The sequence below is a fragment of the Rhineura floridana genome, chromosome 1 (genome assembly GCF_030035675.1).
Source record: "Rhineura floridana isolate rRhiFlo1 chromosome 1, rRhiFlo1.hap2, whole genome shotgun sequence".
Lineage (NCBI taxonomy): Eukaryota > Metazoa > Chordata > Lepidosauria > Squamata > Rhineuridae > Rhineura > Rhineura floridana.
This window is the reverse complement of record NC_084480.1, coordinates 226,264,149-226,282,796: the sequence shown is the minus strand read 5'-3', so window position 1 is coordinate 226,282,796 and position 18,648 is coordinate 226,264,149. Positions and strand designations below refer to the sequence as shown.

Genomic DNA, 18,648 nt, shown 5'->3' with positions numbered 1-18,648 from the left:
TAAACCCCTTTCTTTACTCAAGCTCCCTCCACCCTCTAGGGATGGACAAGAAATTTGATTCAATTCATGTTTCAAGCCAAATCTATCAAATCTGCTCTTTTCAAAACAATATGAGAACTGAAACATAGCCATCCTTCAAAATTCGCACTTATTCGCATTTTGCAATGTAGGTCACCAACCAAGCAATGTTTCTTAATCTTTCTACTTTTAACATGTATCCTTCTTAATTTGTGTTGTATTTCGTTTTTGTTGTGCTTTCTGTTGTTTGTTTGTACATGTTTTTGTGATTTTTTTACTATGATATATTGTATTTTATCTTGTTTGTTCACCGCCCTGAGAGCTATTCTGCTAAGGGCGGTATATAAATTGAAATAATAAATAAATATAATAAATTATATAATGAGAAATGGCTACATTAGTCAAAACTGCCTACAAAAATGTGTGGGAGGATATCCCAAAAACCCTTAGTGTGATTTTTCCCCCAAATCAGGATGAAGGTTAGATACACATGGTTGCACAGAGTTACTTTTCCAGTTAATATATTTTAGCAAAACATAGATTAATTGGTATGGGTCTTATCTGAACTATTGTTCTAGTATGAAATTGTACACAAAATGCAATCAGTTGTGCTTGATGTATAGGTAATGGCCCACTTTCTACATAAAAAAAGGTAAAGGTGTCCCCGCACTTATAGTGCGAGTCGTTTCTGACTCTTAGGGTGACGTCTTACGACGTTTACTAGGCAGACCGTATGTATTGGGTGGAATTGCCAGTTCCTTCCCCGGCCTTTCTTTACCCCCCAGCATATGCCAGGTACTCATTTTACCGACCACAGATGGATGGAAGGCTGAGTGGACCTCGACCCCATTTACCGGAGATTCGACTTCCTCCATCTGTTGGAATCGAACTCCAGCCGTGAGCAGAGTTTCGGCTGCATTACCGCCACTTACCACTGCGCCATGGGGGGTCCTACTTTCTACATAATGTGCTGTTATACACTTCTAGAGATAGGAGCAAGTAGTCTCCCATATCTGTCAATATAGAGGAGAGCTCTAGTACTCGGGAGGTTTTCTTTGTAAGTAAAATGTGGAAAAGCTAATAATACTTGTGAATTTATTCTAGATCTAAATATTTAAATTCTCTGCGTTTCTGCCACTCTTGACCTTCGTATCTGGCACTATTTTATCAGCATACCTTGTGCTTGATCTTTCAAAATACAGTTTGTGTGGAACACTAGCTGAACTTTTTGCAGCAGTCAGTATGGCATGTATCCTCACATATACAAAGCACTGAATGCTTTTTGCTTGTAATTTCTGAATGGTGAAGAAAATATCACTGCAACTCTTCCTTTAGCTAATTTCTAAGAGAGCATTTATTTTACTCTTGTATGTGAAGGAGTAAATGCGACTTGCTGCTTCAAAACAGCTGCCTACGTAAACATACATATTTACAGAAGTAAATTGGTATGTTTATTTTACACTTGGGAAACTGTTGTGTGATAGAAGGGTGATTGTGTGTGTGTATGTGTGGTCAGAGCTGCCATTTTGACATACAACTTTTGCTGAAGGGATACTGGGACAAGAGCAATAACTTACCAGTTTTCTCAAGCATTTCAGTGCTGATGCACAGGTTCTTGGTCCTGCCGTACAGGCCTCTGCTACTTTCTAGCAGCCAGCATTGGACATCTGTCACACATACTGTACGTCATAACAAATAGATCATAAAAAAAACCTTGCAAAGCTACAGATGTGGAAAAGCTGAAAGCATTGTTACCACAACGCACTAGCATTATTCAAGTACTGTCAGTATTAATTCCAAATAGGTTTTGATTATTTTCCTTATGAAACATTGGGGTGTCAGGAGAAGTTAAATACATGAATAACAACATTTGTGGAGGGGTGTTTGGTTGTTTTTGGTTGTCTGTGTTTTGGCTTACTGTTGTCATTGATTCTGCACAGTGAGTATGTACAGCTGTATTTGACTGTATGGCACTTACAATGCAAGTTTATATTAAGGCAGTCTACATATCTTGAAACTTGACCTTGGTAACCTTCCTGTGTGCATCTTCCTCCGGCTCTGCCGAGATACTGGTAATTCTCTCTAGGAAAGCATGAACAAAACAGGAGGTTATCACTTCTGTTTAGTTGCCCAAGTGATAATATTTTACAGTGTCATTGTGGCCTCTTGGTGCTGGTCCTCAAATTCTGTGAGATCTTGTTAATATCTGCTGTTACTTTCCCCCCCTTTTTTTTACTGGCTTCTTTCTGGACCAGAGAGAAGTCACTCCTTCTGGAATAGCCAGACACAGGACCCAATCTGACAACTTCCTCCCAGGAGATAGCAGGATCTAATTTGATCTACTATTTGATTTAAAACACACACACACATACACACACACACACACACACACACACACAGAGAGAGAGAGAGAGAGAGAGAGAGAGAGAGAGAGAGAGACCACACACAATGAAGAACATCTCTTTCTGTTCCTTCCTGGTACATGTCTAGGAAAAGCACAAAGCAGCAGCTCTTTCAAGGATTAACCATGCTCAGATGGGAAACATCCCAGCAGCCGTTCCAATTCACTTCCCACCTATCCCCAGATGCAGGAACATGGAGCTAAGACGTTAGTAGTAAAATAAAAGAAAATGGGCAGACTGTTCATTAAAGTTAGTTCTATGAGTTTCTCTTCCCAATGGCAAAAGGCACTCGTACACTATCATGAGAGACACTGAAGGTAAATTTTCAGTGCCCACTTTCAAAGTTGCAAAAGAGTCTGCAGAGATTCTAGTGGTGGTTCCTCTTCTGTCTCCTAGAGTTATATAGCTGATTTCTCTCAAAATCACAGAACTCCTCTCAGTGCATAGCTCTTTTTGTGTAAATCCCTACTTCAAACACTTCTTCTTAATAGGGAAAGTAAGTCAACTACTTAGCATGATCACATTTACACCATACATTTAAGACATTTTTATACCACTTTAACAGTCATGGCTTCCGCCAAAGAATCTGGGGAACTGTAGTTTGTTAAGAACGCTAGGAATTGTAGCTCCGTGAGTTAGTCCTCTAACAACTCTGGGCTACCTTAACAAGCTACAGTTCACAGGATTCTTTGGAGGAAGCCATGACTGCTAAAACATCTGCCTGATCCCCATGAGAAACTTCCTAGCGTTACAGCAGGTTGAGAGAGAAGGGAAGACTCAGAAATCTCTGGAGGAGACTCCTTTGATACTTGGGTAAGAAGACAGAGGACCTGTCTAGACCTGGGGGAGAAAGCGTACAACTGCTTCGATCCAAGCTTTCTCCCCTGACATTTTTGAAAAATTGAAAAGTAAGGCTCTCTCACATTGCAGGACACTGAGAAACCTCAATCCTCATGTCCAAAGGGAGTTGCCAAGTTTGTTTTATTCTGAAGCCAGGTACACATCGTCTCAAAATCCTTCCCCAAATCCTTTTAACTAAATTGTCAGGAGATGTCACATCCCATGAAATCTAAATCTAAACAAAATTTAACATATATATTTTATAATGTTCTAAAAGATCTTTTAAATATTCTTTCGTCCTCAAAGCTTGATGCCCCCAGTTGCTGCCCTTTCTGGGCAATCTGATCAGATAGCAACCAGCCCCCTACCAACCATTAGGGGGCTTAATTGCTGCTATGAAGATGGCAGCATTAAAGAGGAAGTACGATTGTGTTACATACCTCCACAGCCTCCATTTGACTCAACTAGCTATTTCCCACAGTCTAGCCTAGAGCCTCTCTCCAGGAATGGGTTTGTAAACTGGCTTCCTTGGAAGTAAAGGCTCCACATGAGAAACTAACTAAATTGAACCTAGGGCCTCACTTCCAATGTGGTGGCAAGGAGAAATATTTGGCTTTGGGCTTGGGCAGTAGATGCAAAATCAAAAAATTAACTAATTGTCTGTCTGCTTGTTGGACTGCACTCTAGACGTTGTTGTTGTTGTTATGTGCCTTCAAGTCGATTGTGATTTATGGCGACCCTATGAATCAGTGACCTCCAATAGCATCTGTCATGAACCACCCTGTTCAGATCTTGTAAGTTCGGGTCTGTGGCTTCCTTTATGGAATCAATCCATCTCTTGTTTGGCCTTCCCCTTTTTCTACTCTCTTCCGTTTTCCCCAGCATTATTGTCTTTTCTAGTGAATTTTGTCTTCTCATAATGTGTCCAAAGTATGATAACCTCAGTTTCATCATTTTAGCTTCTAGTGACAGTTCTGGTTTAGTTTGTTCTTATTTGTCTTTGTCTTTTTCACATTCAATGGTATGCACAAAGCTCTCCTCCAACACCACATTTCAAAGGAGTTGATTTTTCTCTTATCTGCTTTTTTCACTGTCCAACTTTCACATCCATACATAGAGATCGGGAATACCATGGTCTGAATGATCCTGAATTTAGTGCAGGGCTGGCTCCAGGAATACCGGGGCCCTTGAGCATCAGCTTGCCCTGGCCCCCGGCATGTGTGTGCATTTGCATGCGCGTGCTTCATGCACAGCCCCCACCTACCTGTCTGCCATCTATTACCGTTGCCCTTAACAAAGATGGCGGCCGTGGTTTCCCTAAGGGGATGAAGCTTCTGCCGCCACCTTTGTTGATGGCACGCATGCGTGCTAAGTGCGCACATCTCCGCCATCAACTAAGATGGCGGCAGGGGCTTCAGTACCTTAGGGAAACCGTGGCCGCCATCTTCATTAAGGGCAATGGTAAAAGACATCAGACAGGTGAGTGGGGAGATGTAGGGGGACGCGGATCACAGAAGGGGAGTGGAGGGGCGGCTGAGGGGCCCTTGTAGCTCCAGGGGCCGTTGGGCCAGTGCCCAACCTGGCCGCCCTTTAGAACCAGCCCTGCTTTAGTGTTCCGTGATACATCTTTACATTTGAGGACCTTTTCTAGTTCTCTCATAGCTGCCCTCCCCAGTCTCAGCCTCCTTCTCATTTCTTGACTATGGACGCCATTTTGGTTAATGACTGTGCCAAGGTATTGATAATCCTTGACAAGTTCAATGTCCTCATTGTCAACTTTAAAGTTACATAAATCTTCTGTTGTCATTACTTTAGTCTTCTTGACTTTCACCTGTAGTCCTGCTTTTGTGCTTTCCTCTTTAACTTTCATCAGCATTCACTTCGAATCATTACTGGTTTCTGCTAAGAGTATGGTATCATCTGCATATCTTAAATTATTGATATTTCTCCCTCCAATTTTCACACCTCCTTCATCTTGGTCCAATCCCTCTTTCCGTATGATATGTTCAGCGTATAGATTAAACAAACAGAGTGATACAATACACCCCTGTCTCACACCCTTTCCGATGGGGAACCAATTGTTTTCTCCACATTCTGTCCTTACTGTAGCTTCTTGTCCAGAGTATAGGTTGCGCATCAGGACAATCAGATGCTGTGGCACCCCCATTTCTTTTAAAGCATTCCATAGTTTTTCATGATCTACGCAGTCAAAGGCTTTGCTGCAATCTATAAAGCACAGGGTGATTTTCTTCTGAAATTCCTTGGTCCATTCCATTATCCAACGTATGTTTGCGATATGATCTCTGGTGCCTCTTTCCTTCCTAAATCCAGCTTGGACATCTGGCATTTCTCGCTCCATAACTATTGTAATAGTTCTATTTGTTCCTACATACTAGTCGCTGTATTGTTGCATTTAGGGTTCTGACTGTGTTTCTATCTCCTTTTGCTTTTGCTTTCCTTCTCTGTTTAACCATTTTAAGAGTTTCTGCAGTCATCCGTTGAGATCTTTCTTTTTAATTAGAGGTAATGTCTGTTTGCATTCTTCCCTGGTAATGTCTCTGACTTCACTCCATAGTTCTTCTGGTTCTCTGTCAACTAAGTTTAAAGCCTCAAACCTGTTCCTTATTTGATCTTTATATTCTTCTGGGATGTTATTTATATTGTATTTTGGCATTATGATTGCTTTGTTGTTTTTCTTTAGCTTTACTCTGGTTTTTTATATTACCATTTCATGATCTGTACCACAGTCTGCCCCTGGTTTTGTTTTCGCAGAAAGTATGGAACTTTTCCATCTTTGCTACCAATTGTATAATCAATTTGATTTCTATATTGACCATTTGGTGATGTCCACGTGTATAGTCATCTTTTCGGTTGCTCAAAAAATGTGTACTCTAGAGTAGGGCCCAACCAGCATGGTCAATGATCAGGGATGTTGGGAGTTGTAGAAGCATATGGAGGGCCAAAGGGGTTTTTTAATCAAAGAATCAGAAGAAAGTTCTGTCTTCCAGTCTGAAGAAAAGAAGTGGGCCAAGTAAACTCAACATGAATCTAGGCTGCAGTGTTGACCTGCTCCTGAGGGAGAAAGAAACCTTCAGACACCTTGATTTCCTCAGATACTCATTTCATTCTCTACAAATGGAGCAATATCAAATTCAAAACAAAACAAAACTAGGCCATCCTCCTTGAAGTCTTCAGCAAAGCATGCTAATGATACCAGGACAGCCCTTGCTGTTTATACAGCCACGAGAGTGGCTGTAAACTATAGCCAGCGTGGATTTTTCACATTCCGCAGTGTTAAATTGAAAATACCCCCGGATGCCATTCTGATGCTTCCCATAAGCTCATTTCAAAACAAAACCTTACCAAACTTATAGTTCTGAACTCAGAAATGCTTGCTTAACAACCCTGTCTATAAGCCTGCAAATGATCAAACCTGCCCTCCCCTCACCCTTCCTTTGCCCCCTCCAATACGGTCCTTCTCCCTTCCCCTCCTCCTCCCCCATGGTCAGTTTTTCCTATCCTAACCATGATTGCACAGGAGTAAAACACATTGAACTCAATAAGCATGCAAATGATCAGACCTGCTTTTTTCCCTCCTTTGCCTCTACTTTCCTCCTCCCCTCCCCTCTTCCTTCTTCCTCCTCCCCTGCCCACTCCAACCTTCCCTCCCCCCCTGGTCAGTTTTACCTATCCTAAGCATGATTACATGGGAGTAAATAGCATTGAATTCAATAAACATGCAAATGATCAAACCTGTCCTTCTCCCCTCCCCTTCCTGCTTGCTCTCATCCCAGTCCTCCCCTCTGTGTTTCCTCCCCTCATCCCCTGTGGTCAGTTTCACCTATCGTAAGCATGATTGCAGGGGAGTAAATCCCACTGAACTCAATAAGCATGCAAATGATCAATCCATTCTCAGCAAACTTGGACAGGATCCCATTTCTTACCTCCTGGATTAAAAAGCAGGGAAATTCACTAATAGGCAAAAAACCTTGAGGTTTAAGAACACACTTGTTACCAAATTCTTCCAAGCTACACAGCAAGTGGATTGGACTGTGAAAGACCAACCCAAATTGTGTTTGCATTCTGACAAATTTGTAGGGCAGTCCAATATCTCAGAGAGGAGGTCAGGTCTCCTGCTCCCCTGGTGCATTTACCATAGCTGCCCAATTTCCCTGCTTTTTAAAGTTTGATAGAAATAGCTGTGGGCTATAGGTACATTCTTAAACTGCAAAGTTTTTTGCCTATTAGTGAGTTGTATTTTACATCAGTCTCCAACCTAAGAATAGACTGAAAGTTTGAAATAAGTATCCTTGCTAGCTAATAGGTCCTGGGTCAAGATGTGTCCATTGAACATATAAATTGGGATAAATTCCTTTTAAAATTCTGTGCAGTTTAGAAAGTGATGATGATAATGTGATGGCTGGACTCATATCGCATAATGAGAAAAATTAATATGCTGGTAAAATGCTAAAAATAGCTAGCAGAACGCCTAAGCTCCCTTTGGGTGCAGGATCAGCAGGAGAAAAGGAAAAGGTGTGGCATGTGGCCTGAGAGTTGTACACAACTGAGTGTGGTTCAACATTGTTGCTGCTGCTGCTGTTATTAACATTTATTACCCATCCTACACCCAGAGGTCCCAGGACAGGTTATATCAATTTTAAAATACGGCATTAAAATAATTAAAATAAACTAAAATCACAAAATAGGATGGGTCCTAAAAACAATACATCTCAGGTGACAAAGACCAGGGCAGAGTGGTTCATCTTGAGCATTCATCTAAAACTGTACAATGAAGTTGCCAGACACACCTCAGTGGGGAGGGAAATTCTACAACTTAGGGGCCACCATAGAGAATGCCCTCTCCCAGGCCACTCCCCTGAGCTTCTGAGGGTGGCAGAACTACCAAAAGGGCCTCCTCTGCTGATCTCAAGACCTGAGAGGGTCTGCGGGGAAGGAGGCAGTCTTTCAGATATTTGGAACCTAAGTTGTTTAGGGCATTAAATATTAGCATGAGCACCTTGAATTTAGCACTAAAACGAACTGGCAACCAATGAAGCTGTTTTAAAATGGGAGTTATATGAGATCTAAAGGGGAACTCCAGCCAGTAATTTAACTGCTGCATTTTGAACCAGTTGAAATTTCTGAGTCATCTTCAAGGGCAGCTGCAAGTAAAGCACATCGCAATAATCCAATCTGGAAGGCACTAGAGCATGGAGTACTGTGACCAAGTTATCTGTTTCCAAACAGGGCCAAAGCTGGCAACAGCATTTATATGAGGCCACCTGAGCCTCCAGTGACAGTGTTGGATCCAGAAGTACCCCCAAGCTGTGGACCTGCTCTTCCAGGAGAGTGCAACCCCATCCAGAACAGGCCATCTCCCCACTACCCGGACATGAGAAGTCTGGACACATAACACCTCTGTCTTTTCAGGATTTAGCCTCAGTTTACTGGCCCACATCCAGCCCAACACTGCCTCCAAGCATTTGGTTTTGGTGACTTATTGCAGCAAGATCAAGAGAATGAGATTAGCAACTCTTGGAATCCCACATAAACCCTTAATAAATGTACTGCAGCGAGTTGTGTTCTTTAGCATACAGGACCTCTGATGAAATTTTTAATACCACCATCCCTTCAAGGGTTTAAATTCTTCTATATAAATTTGGGTTTGCACTGCCCAAGAAAATTTACAAGGTGTATTAAAGACCTGTATTCTGGAAAAAAAATTTTAAAAAAATGTGTAAGTAAAGGTAAAAGTGTCCCCGCACTTATAGTGCGAGTCGTTTCCTACTCTTAGGGTGACGTCTTGCGACGTTTACTAGGCAGACCGTATATATGGGGTGGGATTGCCAGTTCCGTCCCCGGCCTTTCTTTACCCCCCAGCATATGCCGGGTACTCATTTTACCGACCACGGATGGATGGAAGGCTGAGTGGACCTTGACCCCTTTTACCGGAGATTTGACTTCCTCCTTCTGTTGGAATTGAACTCCGGCCGTGAGCAGAGCTTCGGCTGTTACCGCCGCTTACCACTCTGCGCCACGGAGGATCTTTTTTTTTTTAAAAAATTGCTTGTTGAGAAACATCAGGACCATCTGAATGTCAGGGAAAACTTCCTATGTTAGAGCAGTACAACAGTGGAACAAATTACCTAGGGAGGTAGTGGGCTCTCCAACACTAGAGGTATTCAAGAAGTAGCTAGACAGCCACTTGTTGGGTATGCGTTAACTTGGATTCCTGCATTGAGCAGAGGGTGTAACTCAGTGGCCTTATGGGTCCCTTCCAACTCTACTATTCTATGATTCTGTGATTCTTCATAAAGACTATGCAGTATCGTATCATTATTTCCAGAAAGCAAGATATTAATAACTGTGTCAAGTTTTGGAGTCAGTTCACAGTACTGATGAAAGGAAAAGACTTGCCCCATTCTTTAGACCGGGGTGGGAAATCTTTTTCAGACCAAGAACTGTATTGCCTTGTGGGTAATCCTTTCTTCTTCTCCCAGGCATTTTTGCATATGTTTTTAAATTGTTTTTTTTAAATGTGTTTTTAAATTTGTATATTTGTTTGTAATGTTTTTAATTGTTGTAAACCGCCCAGAGAGCTTCAGCTACGGGGCGGTATACAAATGCAATAAATAAATAAATAATCCTGTGGGGACTGCATGCCAGTGGTGGGCAGGGCCAGACCCCAAAGTGGATGGATCAATGGATGTGACTCTTCTGTTTGTATGGTAGGCTATATTGAAAAGTCAGAAGTTTCTGCACTTACACAACAATTGCTTCCTCCTCTCCTCAGGTAAGCAATAGGCAATATAACAGTTCAAGGGCACATTCAAGTCAGACAAAAGCACTTGAGGAGGGTGCAAAGCAGGGCTTGGGAGTATGTGTGGCCAGGTAGACCTAGAGAGCCACATCCAGTCTCTGAGCCTAAAGTTCCCCATTCCTGATAGAAATGGAAATGAACTGCCTTCAAGTCACTTCCGACTTATGGCAACCATATGAATAGGGTTTTCATGGTAAATGGTATTCAGAGTTGGTTTACCATTGCCTTCCTCTAAGGCTGAGAGGCAGTGACTGGCCCAAGGTCACCCAGTCAGCTTCGTGGCTGTGTGAGGATTCGAACCCTGTCTCCCACTTCATAGTCCAACACTCTAACCACTACACCACTGGCATTCCTGATACTAGTATCATTAACCCCAGTCCAATAAGCCACTATCGCAGAACAACAGTTAATAAGATCAGGCTGTAAACAAACAATCACAAAATTAAGGAAGTTTCAAAATGTAAGAATGGACTTCTACTATATAAGGCTAAATGAGAAGTAGCTTTTGGATAAAGGTTTGAAGGATAGTGAAACTAAAATTTACATATAAACCTGTGGATTTTGTAGCATTCATTCATGTACACTGCCTGAATCTATTTTCTGTTTTTGTTAAAGTACTCATTATAAAACTGTTAGTATAAAGCACTCAGTATAGCAATGACTGGTCATTCAAAAATACTTGAGAGAGCTGAGGCCCAGGAATTCCTCTTAATTGTAATAAAGATGATAGGTATCTTTCTGATATTTGAGTAGTGTGTTGCTGTGTAGCAGATGTCCATGACAGAAGGTGGGCTTAGACATCACCATAAGGCAGATATCAACTTTATGGAATCACCTCATAGGAAATAGCACTGAACTCCTGTGTTTAATTGACCCATCTCTTGTAGTTATTTTAGGGGATCTGTCATTTTAACAAAGAACTATTTAAAATGTCCAGAATACTTTTAAAGCCAGGTATACACTCAATCCTAGCTTATGTCCTCTTTTCTTGGTTTTCTTTGTGTTATTTTATTTTTACCTCTTTCTTTTTTCTTGCTGTGAGATCTTTCATAATTTTAAAAGTGTCAATTAATTTACAAGTTTATGTTTTTCAACTGAAAATGCTTAGAGCAGTGGTTCCCAACCTCCCTCCCCCCCTCATGGAACACTTGAAAATTGCTGGTGGTCTTGGTGGATCACTTCATGATTTTTCTGCCTGCTGTAGCAATTGTAATATGCTGTGCTAGGTGCCATAAGATTTTTAATCACATTTTATTGCTTCTTTTATTTCTCATATTGTACTTCATTGTATTACAGTTTAAGTTCCATAGAATCCAAATGGTAATACAATACAATACAATTTAAGAAATAAAAGAAGCAATAAAAATACAATTGACAATAAATATGAATGTATAATGTGGACATGCCACGGACCATCTGAATGAAGCTCACGAACCACTGGTGGTCCACAGACCACAGTTTGGGAACCTCTGGCTTAGACCAAAGAAAAAACACAATTGGTTTGTAATATGTTCACACACACACTCCAAGCCTCCAAAACATACCACGTGATCCAGGAGTTCTGTGCATTCATGACTGTGATGCTCACACAAAGCTTCTCTGTGCACAATGGCTTCTCCATCTGATTCAGTGGAAGGACAGCTCTATATATTAATTCTCCTGCAGGTACAGAGCTGGCCAGTAATGGAAGTGAATGGGAAAACCTATGCGCTTGAGAGATTCATTTTTGCATTGTAGTACACTCAGAACTAGGGCTGGCCCTGCTATTAGGCACAGTGGGGCAGCTCTCCCTGACAGCAAATACTGGGTGGTATGGAGCAATGGCAAAGTGTTGGAGGGCAGAGTTGTGGTCCCAGGCAGCCTACCCTGATCCCCTAAGCTAACCTGCTGCCCACCACTGCTGTGGAGGAGTGACACTATCCCATCACCAGTGAAGAAGTAAGATTCCGCTGCCAGTTTGATTGACATCTCTACATAAAATGAGCAGGTGCCATCTTGTTCTTTGCCTCAGGCAACAAACTCTTGGGCCACACTGATCAGAGCTGTAGTGGAGAGCAAAGAAGAATATTCTTCAAAAGTTCCATTGACATATGGAAAAACTATTTATGACAGCTCCTATCATACTCCTTCTGCCAATATGGCTTTTGGAGGAAGTGCATTGTTAAACTATGGAATTTGCTTCCACAAAATGCAGCGATGGCCACCAAATTGGATGGCTTTAAAAGAGGATTAGACAAATTATTTATTGTTTTATATTTTTATTAAATTTATATCCTGCCCTTCCTCCCAGAAGGAGCTCAGGGCGGCAAACAAAACACTAAAACCCTTTTAAATTCATAGAGAATAAGGGTATTGATATCTATTATTCCTGGAGTCTGTATTTGACCTCCACTGCTGTAGATACTATGCCCCTGAATACCAGCTGCTGGGACCCGTAAGGGATTGAGGGAGAGTGCTATTGCTTGTGGGCTACCCATAGGTACCTGGTTGGCCATTGTGACAATCGGATGTTACACTAAATGAGCAATTGGCCTGATCCAGCAACCTCTTATGTTCTTAAGGTGCAACAATGTTGTATGTACATCAGCTAAGGTCCAGCTGGCAGAACGTCATGCATTTTCTCCAATCAATACAGAGCATATATAGAGCCCTGTGTGCCAGACATGTTTCAAGCCTAAATATGGCAATCCAACAGCCCTTCTAGCATGTAGACTGCATGCACATGGAGCTGCAGAAGAGACACAGTGCTGGCAGCATTCCAGGTGTTGCAAGACAATGGTGTGAGAAGTGTATCCAACAATCAGTTCAGCTGGATAATGTGACCATACTAGTTGCTTGACCCAGTGAACCACCCTTTGCATCTGTCTTCATTTTCCCGCAGTCCTTTATAATGGCATTGTATATTGTCTGGCTCCATCTTGGTCATTGCAAACCTTTTCATCCATATGTACAAGTCAGATCCTTGCCTTTATGCTTAAAATATATAAAAATAATGAAAACTATAGTACAAGTTCAAACTTCTAAAGATATGTATATATTTCCAACATATTTCTTTGGTATATTTGCCTGTGATGCCAGCATAGTAACCCTGCAACACTGCTGTACAGGTTCTGTGGCATGGCAGCAGATAGTCCCAACCCCTTTTTAAAAATGGACCAGCAGGTTTTAGGATCAATCCATAAAGAACAATTTTCTCAGAAAAACATGTGTCCACATCTTTACTAGATGTGATGGTTTTTATTTATAAAAATGTATTCAAACTTATTTTTTTGAATTATACTGAAACTAACTCTAATGGAAAGCTTGGTGAATGTCAATATAAGTCATATAATGGGAAGTTATTCACAAGCATAACTGTGGGGAGCCTACTGTTTTACAGCAATATTTCAATTCAGTGAGTATGAATGTATAATATAACTTCATTATTTTTTCCTGCATTTTAGGTCTAACTGTGCTGAAAATATCCGCAAACATATCCTGCACACAGGCAAACATGAAGGAGTAAAGATGTACAACTGTCCCAAATGTGAATATGGCACCAATATCCCTGTAGAATTTCGCAACCATCTGAAAGAACTGCATGCTGATATTGAGAACCCTGACCTAGCTTACCTGCATGCTGGTAAGAATATCTTCAGAGTCTTCATTTTGCCAAATGGGGTTGAGTTAAATCATTGTAGGAAAAAAGCAGTTTTAATGTAATATTATGCCTTTGGCCAAGGGAGAAGGTAGTTTTGATCTGGATTCAATCAACTTCACTATTCCATTAAACCTTTTCTATGACTCACAGTAACTCATGTGACACAGAAGTGTTTTGCATTCAGACATAAAGTGAAACTTGCATGACTTTTTTTACTTTAGATACTAAGATTTTTTTTTTTTAAAAATCACAATTTTATTTGCATGTATTTGCAAGACTTAATTAGAACCAGGGCCTGACCCCAGAACTTGTTGCCAATACTAGGTCTGAACTCTATAGTGCACAATGAGCAGCAGTAAAGGAGAGTGCTTCTGACATTTCAGAATGCCTTCTGTCATTTGATTATCATTTGCCCATATACAACTAGAATTAGCATGTGTCTCCTAGCATCAGATCAAACTAGATGTTACTTCGGAATTTGGACTCCTCATGGACATTTTTTCTCCTAAGAGCAGCCATGGAAGAGGACGGAAGCAAGGAAGGACCTATTTCCTTTGTACTGAAGCCCCAGACAAAATCAATGTGCCCAGAGTTCCTGTTAGAACAGAGGGGGAAAGCATACAGGCAGCTTTCATACCTGTATAATTTCCTATCTGTGGCCAACCTTTTGGGGTAGGTGGGTAGGTTATGGATTAAGGCAACTTTACTGGGTGAAACAATTGGACATCTCCTCCTATATCCTGATCCAAACTGTGCCCTCCCCATGGCTGCTTTCAGGAAAAGAAAATCATGGAGAGATCCAATTTCCCTTGTAACACCATTCTGTATGTACTATGGAGCCCTGCCACCATTCTGCATACGGTATATAATCTCTCTTTCTCTTTCTCTCTCTCTCACACACACACACGAGAAAGAGAGTCTTTTATTACATAAATAAAATTGTAAGTGTTACAAGTTATCCGATATATGTGTGTATATGAAATACAGGGAGATGTAGAAAAAAGGGCTAATGTAATAAACTTTAACCATATTTAAACAAAATGTAACAGGTGAGTTGTTAACTTAGGCCTTCTTTAGTCAAAAAGCAATTATAGATAGTTTTCTCCTAAATTTCCTGGAAGTTTATCTTGCCCCTTCATAGTAAATTTATCCCACAAAATACATAATGTTATTTTATTCAAAATAAAACTATTGAAATGCAGCTTTGATGGCAACATTCTGGCTGTATTACTGGCTTCTGGAATCTAAAATTCATGGTAAGGCAGATCAGATAATCACCACTTGAGTAAGTCAGGCCTTTGTCATTTCTGTTTTACTTCAGAGGTAAAGAGCCATATCTCTGTTCTAATTCTGTCTAGCATATTGTTCTCGGCAAACTCAGATAAATTTTATGAAAACATTTTTACTAAGCCAATGCTACTAAGGTCGCAACTCATTTTCCACCACATAAATTTCTCTTCCCATATCCATGGCCTGCATGAAACAAGGCTTCAAAAGCAAGCTGCTCTATGATTACATCATCAAAGTGGGACAAACTGTGATCCTATCAGTTGTTTACAGTTGAAATATTCATGAATGGAATCCTGAAAGTTCAAGTAGTTAGGCCTAAATAAAATTGTGATCCTTATCCTTCTTGACAGAAGCATTTGTCAAATTATTAAGGAGGGTGGATGGGAAATGATTGCTAAAAGTTACAGTGTGATCTATTATGTGATTTTTATCAAGGTATGACTGTGTTACCAAGTGGAAGCTACAGTTACTGAATGTCAAGTGAAGATATAAAATTTTATAACCTACATAATTGATATTTAGTTTTCAGAGGCTTGTTTATTTTCTTAAGATTCATTTCCACTTGCCTTTATTTTATTCCACACACCCCTTGGTTTTAATAGTTGAAATGGCTGTAATGCATATGGTCAGTACACTTGCACATGTATTAATGAGGCAGAATTATGCTTCAAATAAATAAAAAATATAAAGGGGAAAATATTAAATTCATACTGGCCAGTTTAATTTCATTTTACTCATTTTCTCTATACCTGGAAGGCATTAAATCAATATCTGCATAGTAATTATCAGAGCGAATGGAACTAAGTCAATAGGGTACATGGAAACGTATATTTCATATCTTTGTTACAGCTGTTAAAAAATGGATATAGGGTCCCCTTCTCAACCAAATTTAAACTTTCTCTGGTTGTAATTTGATTGTCAGTATTATGGTGCAAAGCCCCACACAGTTTGAATGCCATTGTTTGTTTGTTTGTTGTAATACCAACAACTTAAAATAAAAAAGGTCTGCCATTGTTAGGGAAAATACTGAAAACAGCTGCTGGAGTAGCAGAATATTGCTTGGGTTCCAGGTTACATAAAACAGTATTTTTGATAGCTAGAATGCTTTATATAAATGAAACGGTAAGCAGCAGCAGCTCATCTTCAAACAGGTTCACTTTAGTAATAGCTATTAGTGTCAGTCTTTCAATTGTATGTCATATTGATTGGCAGAGAATCCTTTTCTCTCTTGTGCAGAATAGTAATTTTAGCATGTGCTTGAAATAAAAACCTTACATAAACGTTTTTCTGTTTCTAAAGAAGGATGCCAGGTTTCATGCAGCCTATATAGATTACCTTAGACTAGTATTTCCAAAAAAATTAAGCTGCATAAAGCTGTTTTTTCCCTTACGTAAGTTTTTAGCTTTATTACCTGTTATGCAAAAGCCCACCTGGTAGTAACCTTGCTGAGACAATTTTCACCTGCATCTTTCAGCCCTTTAGTCGGAAAACATGAAGGAATTTTCCCCGGTATAATTTTTATTGGACATTTGCTGTCAGTATTAAAAAGCAACAGAATCAAATGGAACCTTAGTAAATAGCTCTTTCATAGGTATTGCGACTGAGTGGAAGGTGATAAGGAATGAAAACAGCAAGCATCTCAGTTAAATGTGTATGTGGTTAATATATCATAAACATTTTAATCAAAAATGCCAAATATAATTTGGAATTAAAAAGTAGATTTCACTATAATGTGCAAGATGTGTGGCAACATTGAAATCTATAATCAGGGCAGGTAGCCTAATGGAGTAAGAAACAATTCCTGCTGGCATTCATGCTGTTTCCATGCTGAAATGAAATCTTTGTTTCTTGACAATGGACATATGCATGGAATTGGTTTACTACATTTGTGCCCAACTGAGTTTGTGGCTGCAATCCTAAACACACTTATTAGGCATTAAGCCCCACTGAGCATAATGGGACTTACTTTCAGGTAAGCAAGAATGGTATTTTGCTGTTCAGCTCTCCCAGCAACTATGCTCCACCATCCCATCTTGCAACAAATCTTATTTTGTAAATTAGAAGAGTTTTAAAAGCAGTTTGTGATCTGAGGTTTCCTAGTCAAAGGAAAAAGCTCACGGACTATACTCACACCTTAGAAACTTTTCTGAATTGTGCTCAGTCTCTATTAAAATGCCCTTCATTATGACAGTTGATAGTGTTTGTGCAGAAAGAAGATCTGTACATGGCAAGGACACTTGTAAGGAGAAGCTGGTACAATACACCCCTTTGCACTCTGTACTGCAGCTGCTATCTGTAGAGGCCTTGTGCCTCCTTCCTCTGGATCCTCACTCTCCAGTGATTTGGAGTGCAACAAGGGGAATTCTTGGTGGATGGAAGTTTCTTAGCTCCTAAACTAAGCATGTGCTTTGGAAGGAGGAGGTCTCATGATCTGAAGATGTTGCCACATGGGAAAGTGGCCCAGAATCATAGTAATCTATGACAAATCAGTACTGGCTTTTGTCTGTTGTAGGCTTCAGTGTTTTGAGATGTGTGCACTTTCTTCACTGGGACTGGAACACATAGGCTTTCAACACCATTGTGATTTATAAGGCAGCAATTGCCAAACTGTCATCTGTGGACTGGATCCAGTCCTATTTTAATTTTATCATACTTTAATGAAGGTATGGTAAGAGGTTTGCTCAGCTTCATTCATAAGGAAAACTGTGTTTTCAGTTGTAAGACCTTTTAATGTTGTATACAAAATCAAACAGAGGCAACATGATTATAACAGGTAAATTACCCATATTTGATGTAATGTTATGCTGAATGAATGTTTTACAACAAGAAAGCCCTTATAGCTACATAGTGCCTTGACCACACAGAGTGCCTTGACCACACATGGGGGCAAGTGAGCAGTTTGTTTAGTAAAATATACTTTTATGTTACCAGGACAGATGCCAGTTGAATAGAGATATCTGAGAGTTTAGTAGTGGGTTATTCTTGCAGTAGGGAATTGAATCCATATCCATTCTTTTTAAAAAGTTATTTTTGATTTCTCATATACTACCTTCAGCTTCCTAGCTATAATTTTTGGACATTAACGCGTTCTATGACTGACTAATTTTAAATACATTATATTTCTTTATATACCCTCATTTATGTTTTATTTGCAGAAATTTTTCTCACACTTATTGTTGTCAACTCTTAGGTGCAATCATGTCCTTGGGATCCATGCTAATTTCCCCCCTCTCCCTTGTACTATTTAGATTTTATTGGATGAATGTATCTTGCACTACCTTAAAGAATTGCCATTTAAGGAAATTAAGAAGTATAGGATGAGAAATTCTGACCCACAGAATAAGCAGAGGGATAAAATGTTCCCACTGGGCTCCATTTCTTAGGAAGGCTCTTCAGGATAGTGATTAGGCCTTAATTATGGTCTCAATGACCTCTAAAATGATCATTTGAGAGAAGAGCTTGACTGTCATAGTTAAAACTAAAGAAAGTAGGATTCATAGACGCCTAATTTGTTGCTACTGATTTTTGTATAAAAGAACTTGGGATTAAATTTAGTCTCATCAGTTTTGTTCAATGTAAACTAGTGAGACTTTACAGTCAGCTTATAGTACATCCATTAGGTAGAAATTTTTTATTCC

The 18,648-nt window shown here is 40.0% G+C and overlaps 1 protein-coding gene across 3 annotated transcripts in view; it reads left to right on the top strand.

Annotated features, from left to right (window-relative positions):
* The window catches only part of ZNF407 (zinc finger protein 407), a 592,912-nt gene that overhangs the window by 418,662 nt on the left and 155,602 nt on the right, over nt 1-18,648 (top strand). For all 3 annotated transcript variants that reach the window (XM_061594384.1, XM_061594394.1, XM_061594402.1), the window contains one exon: nt 13,524-13,702. In XM_061594384.1, the coding sequence (XP_061450368.1) occupies nt 13,524-13,702 (179 nt within the window). The remainder of the gene's footprint in view (nt 1-13,523; nt 13,703-18,648) is intronic.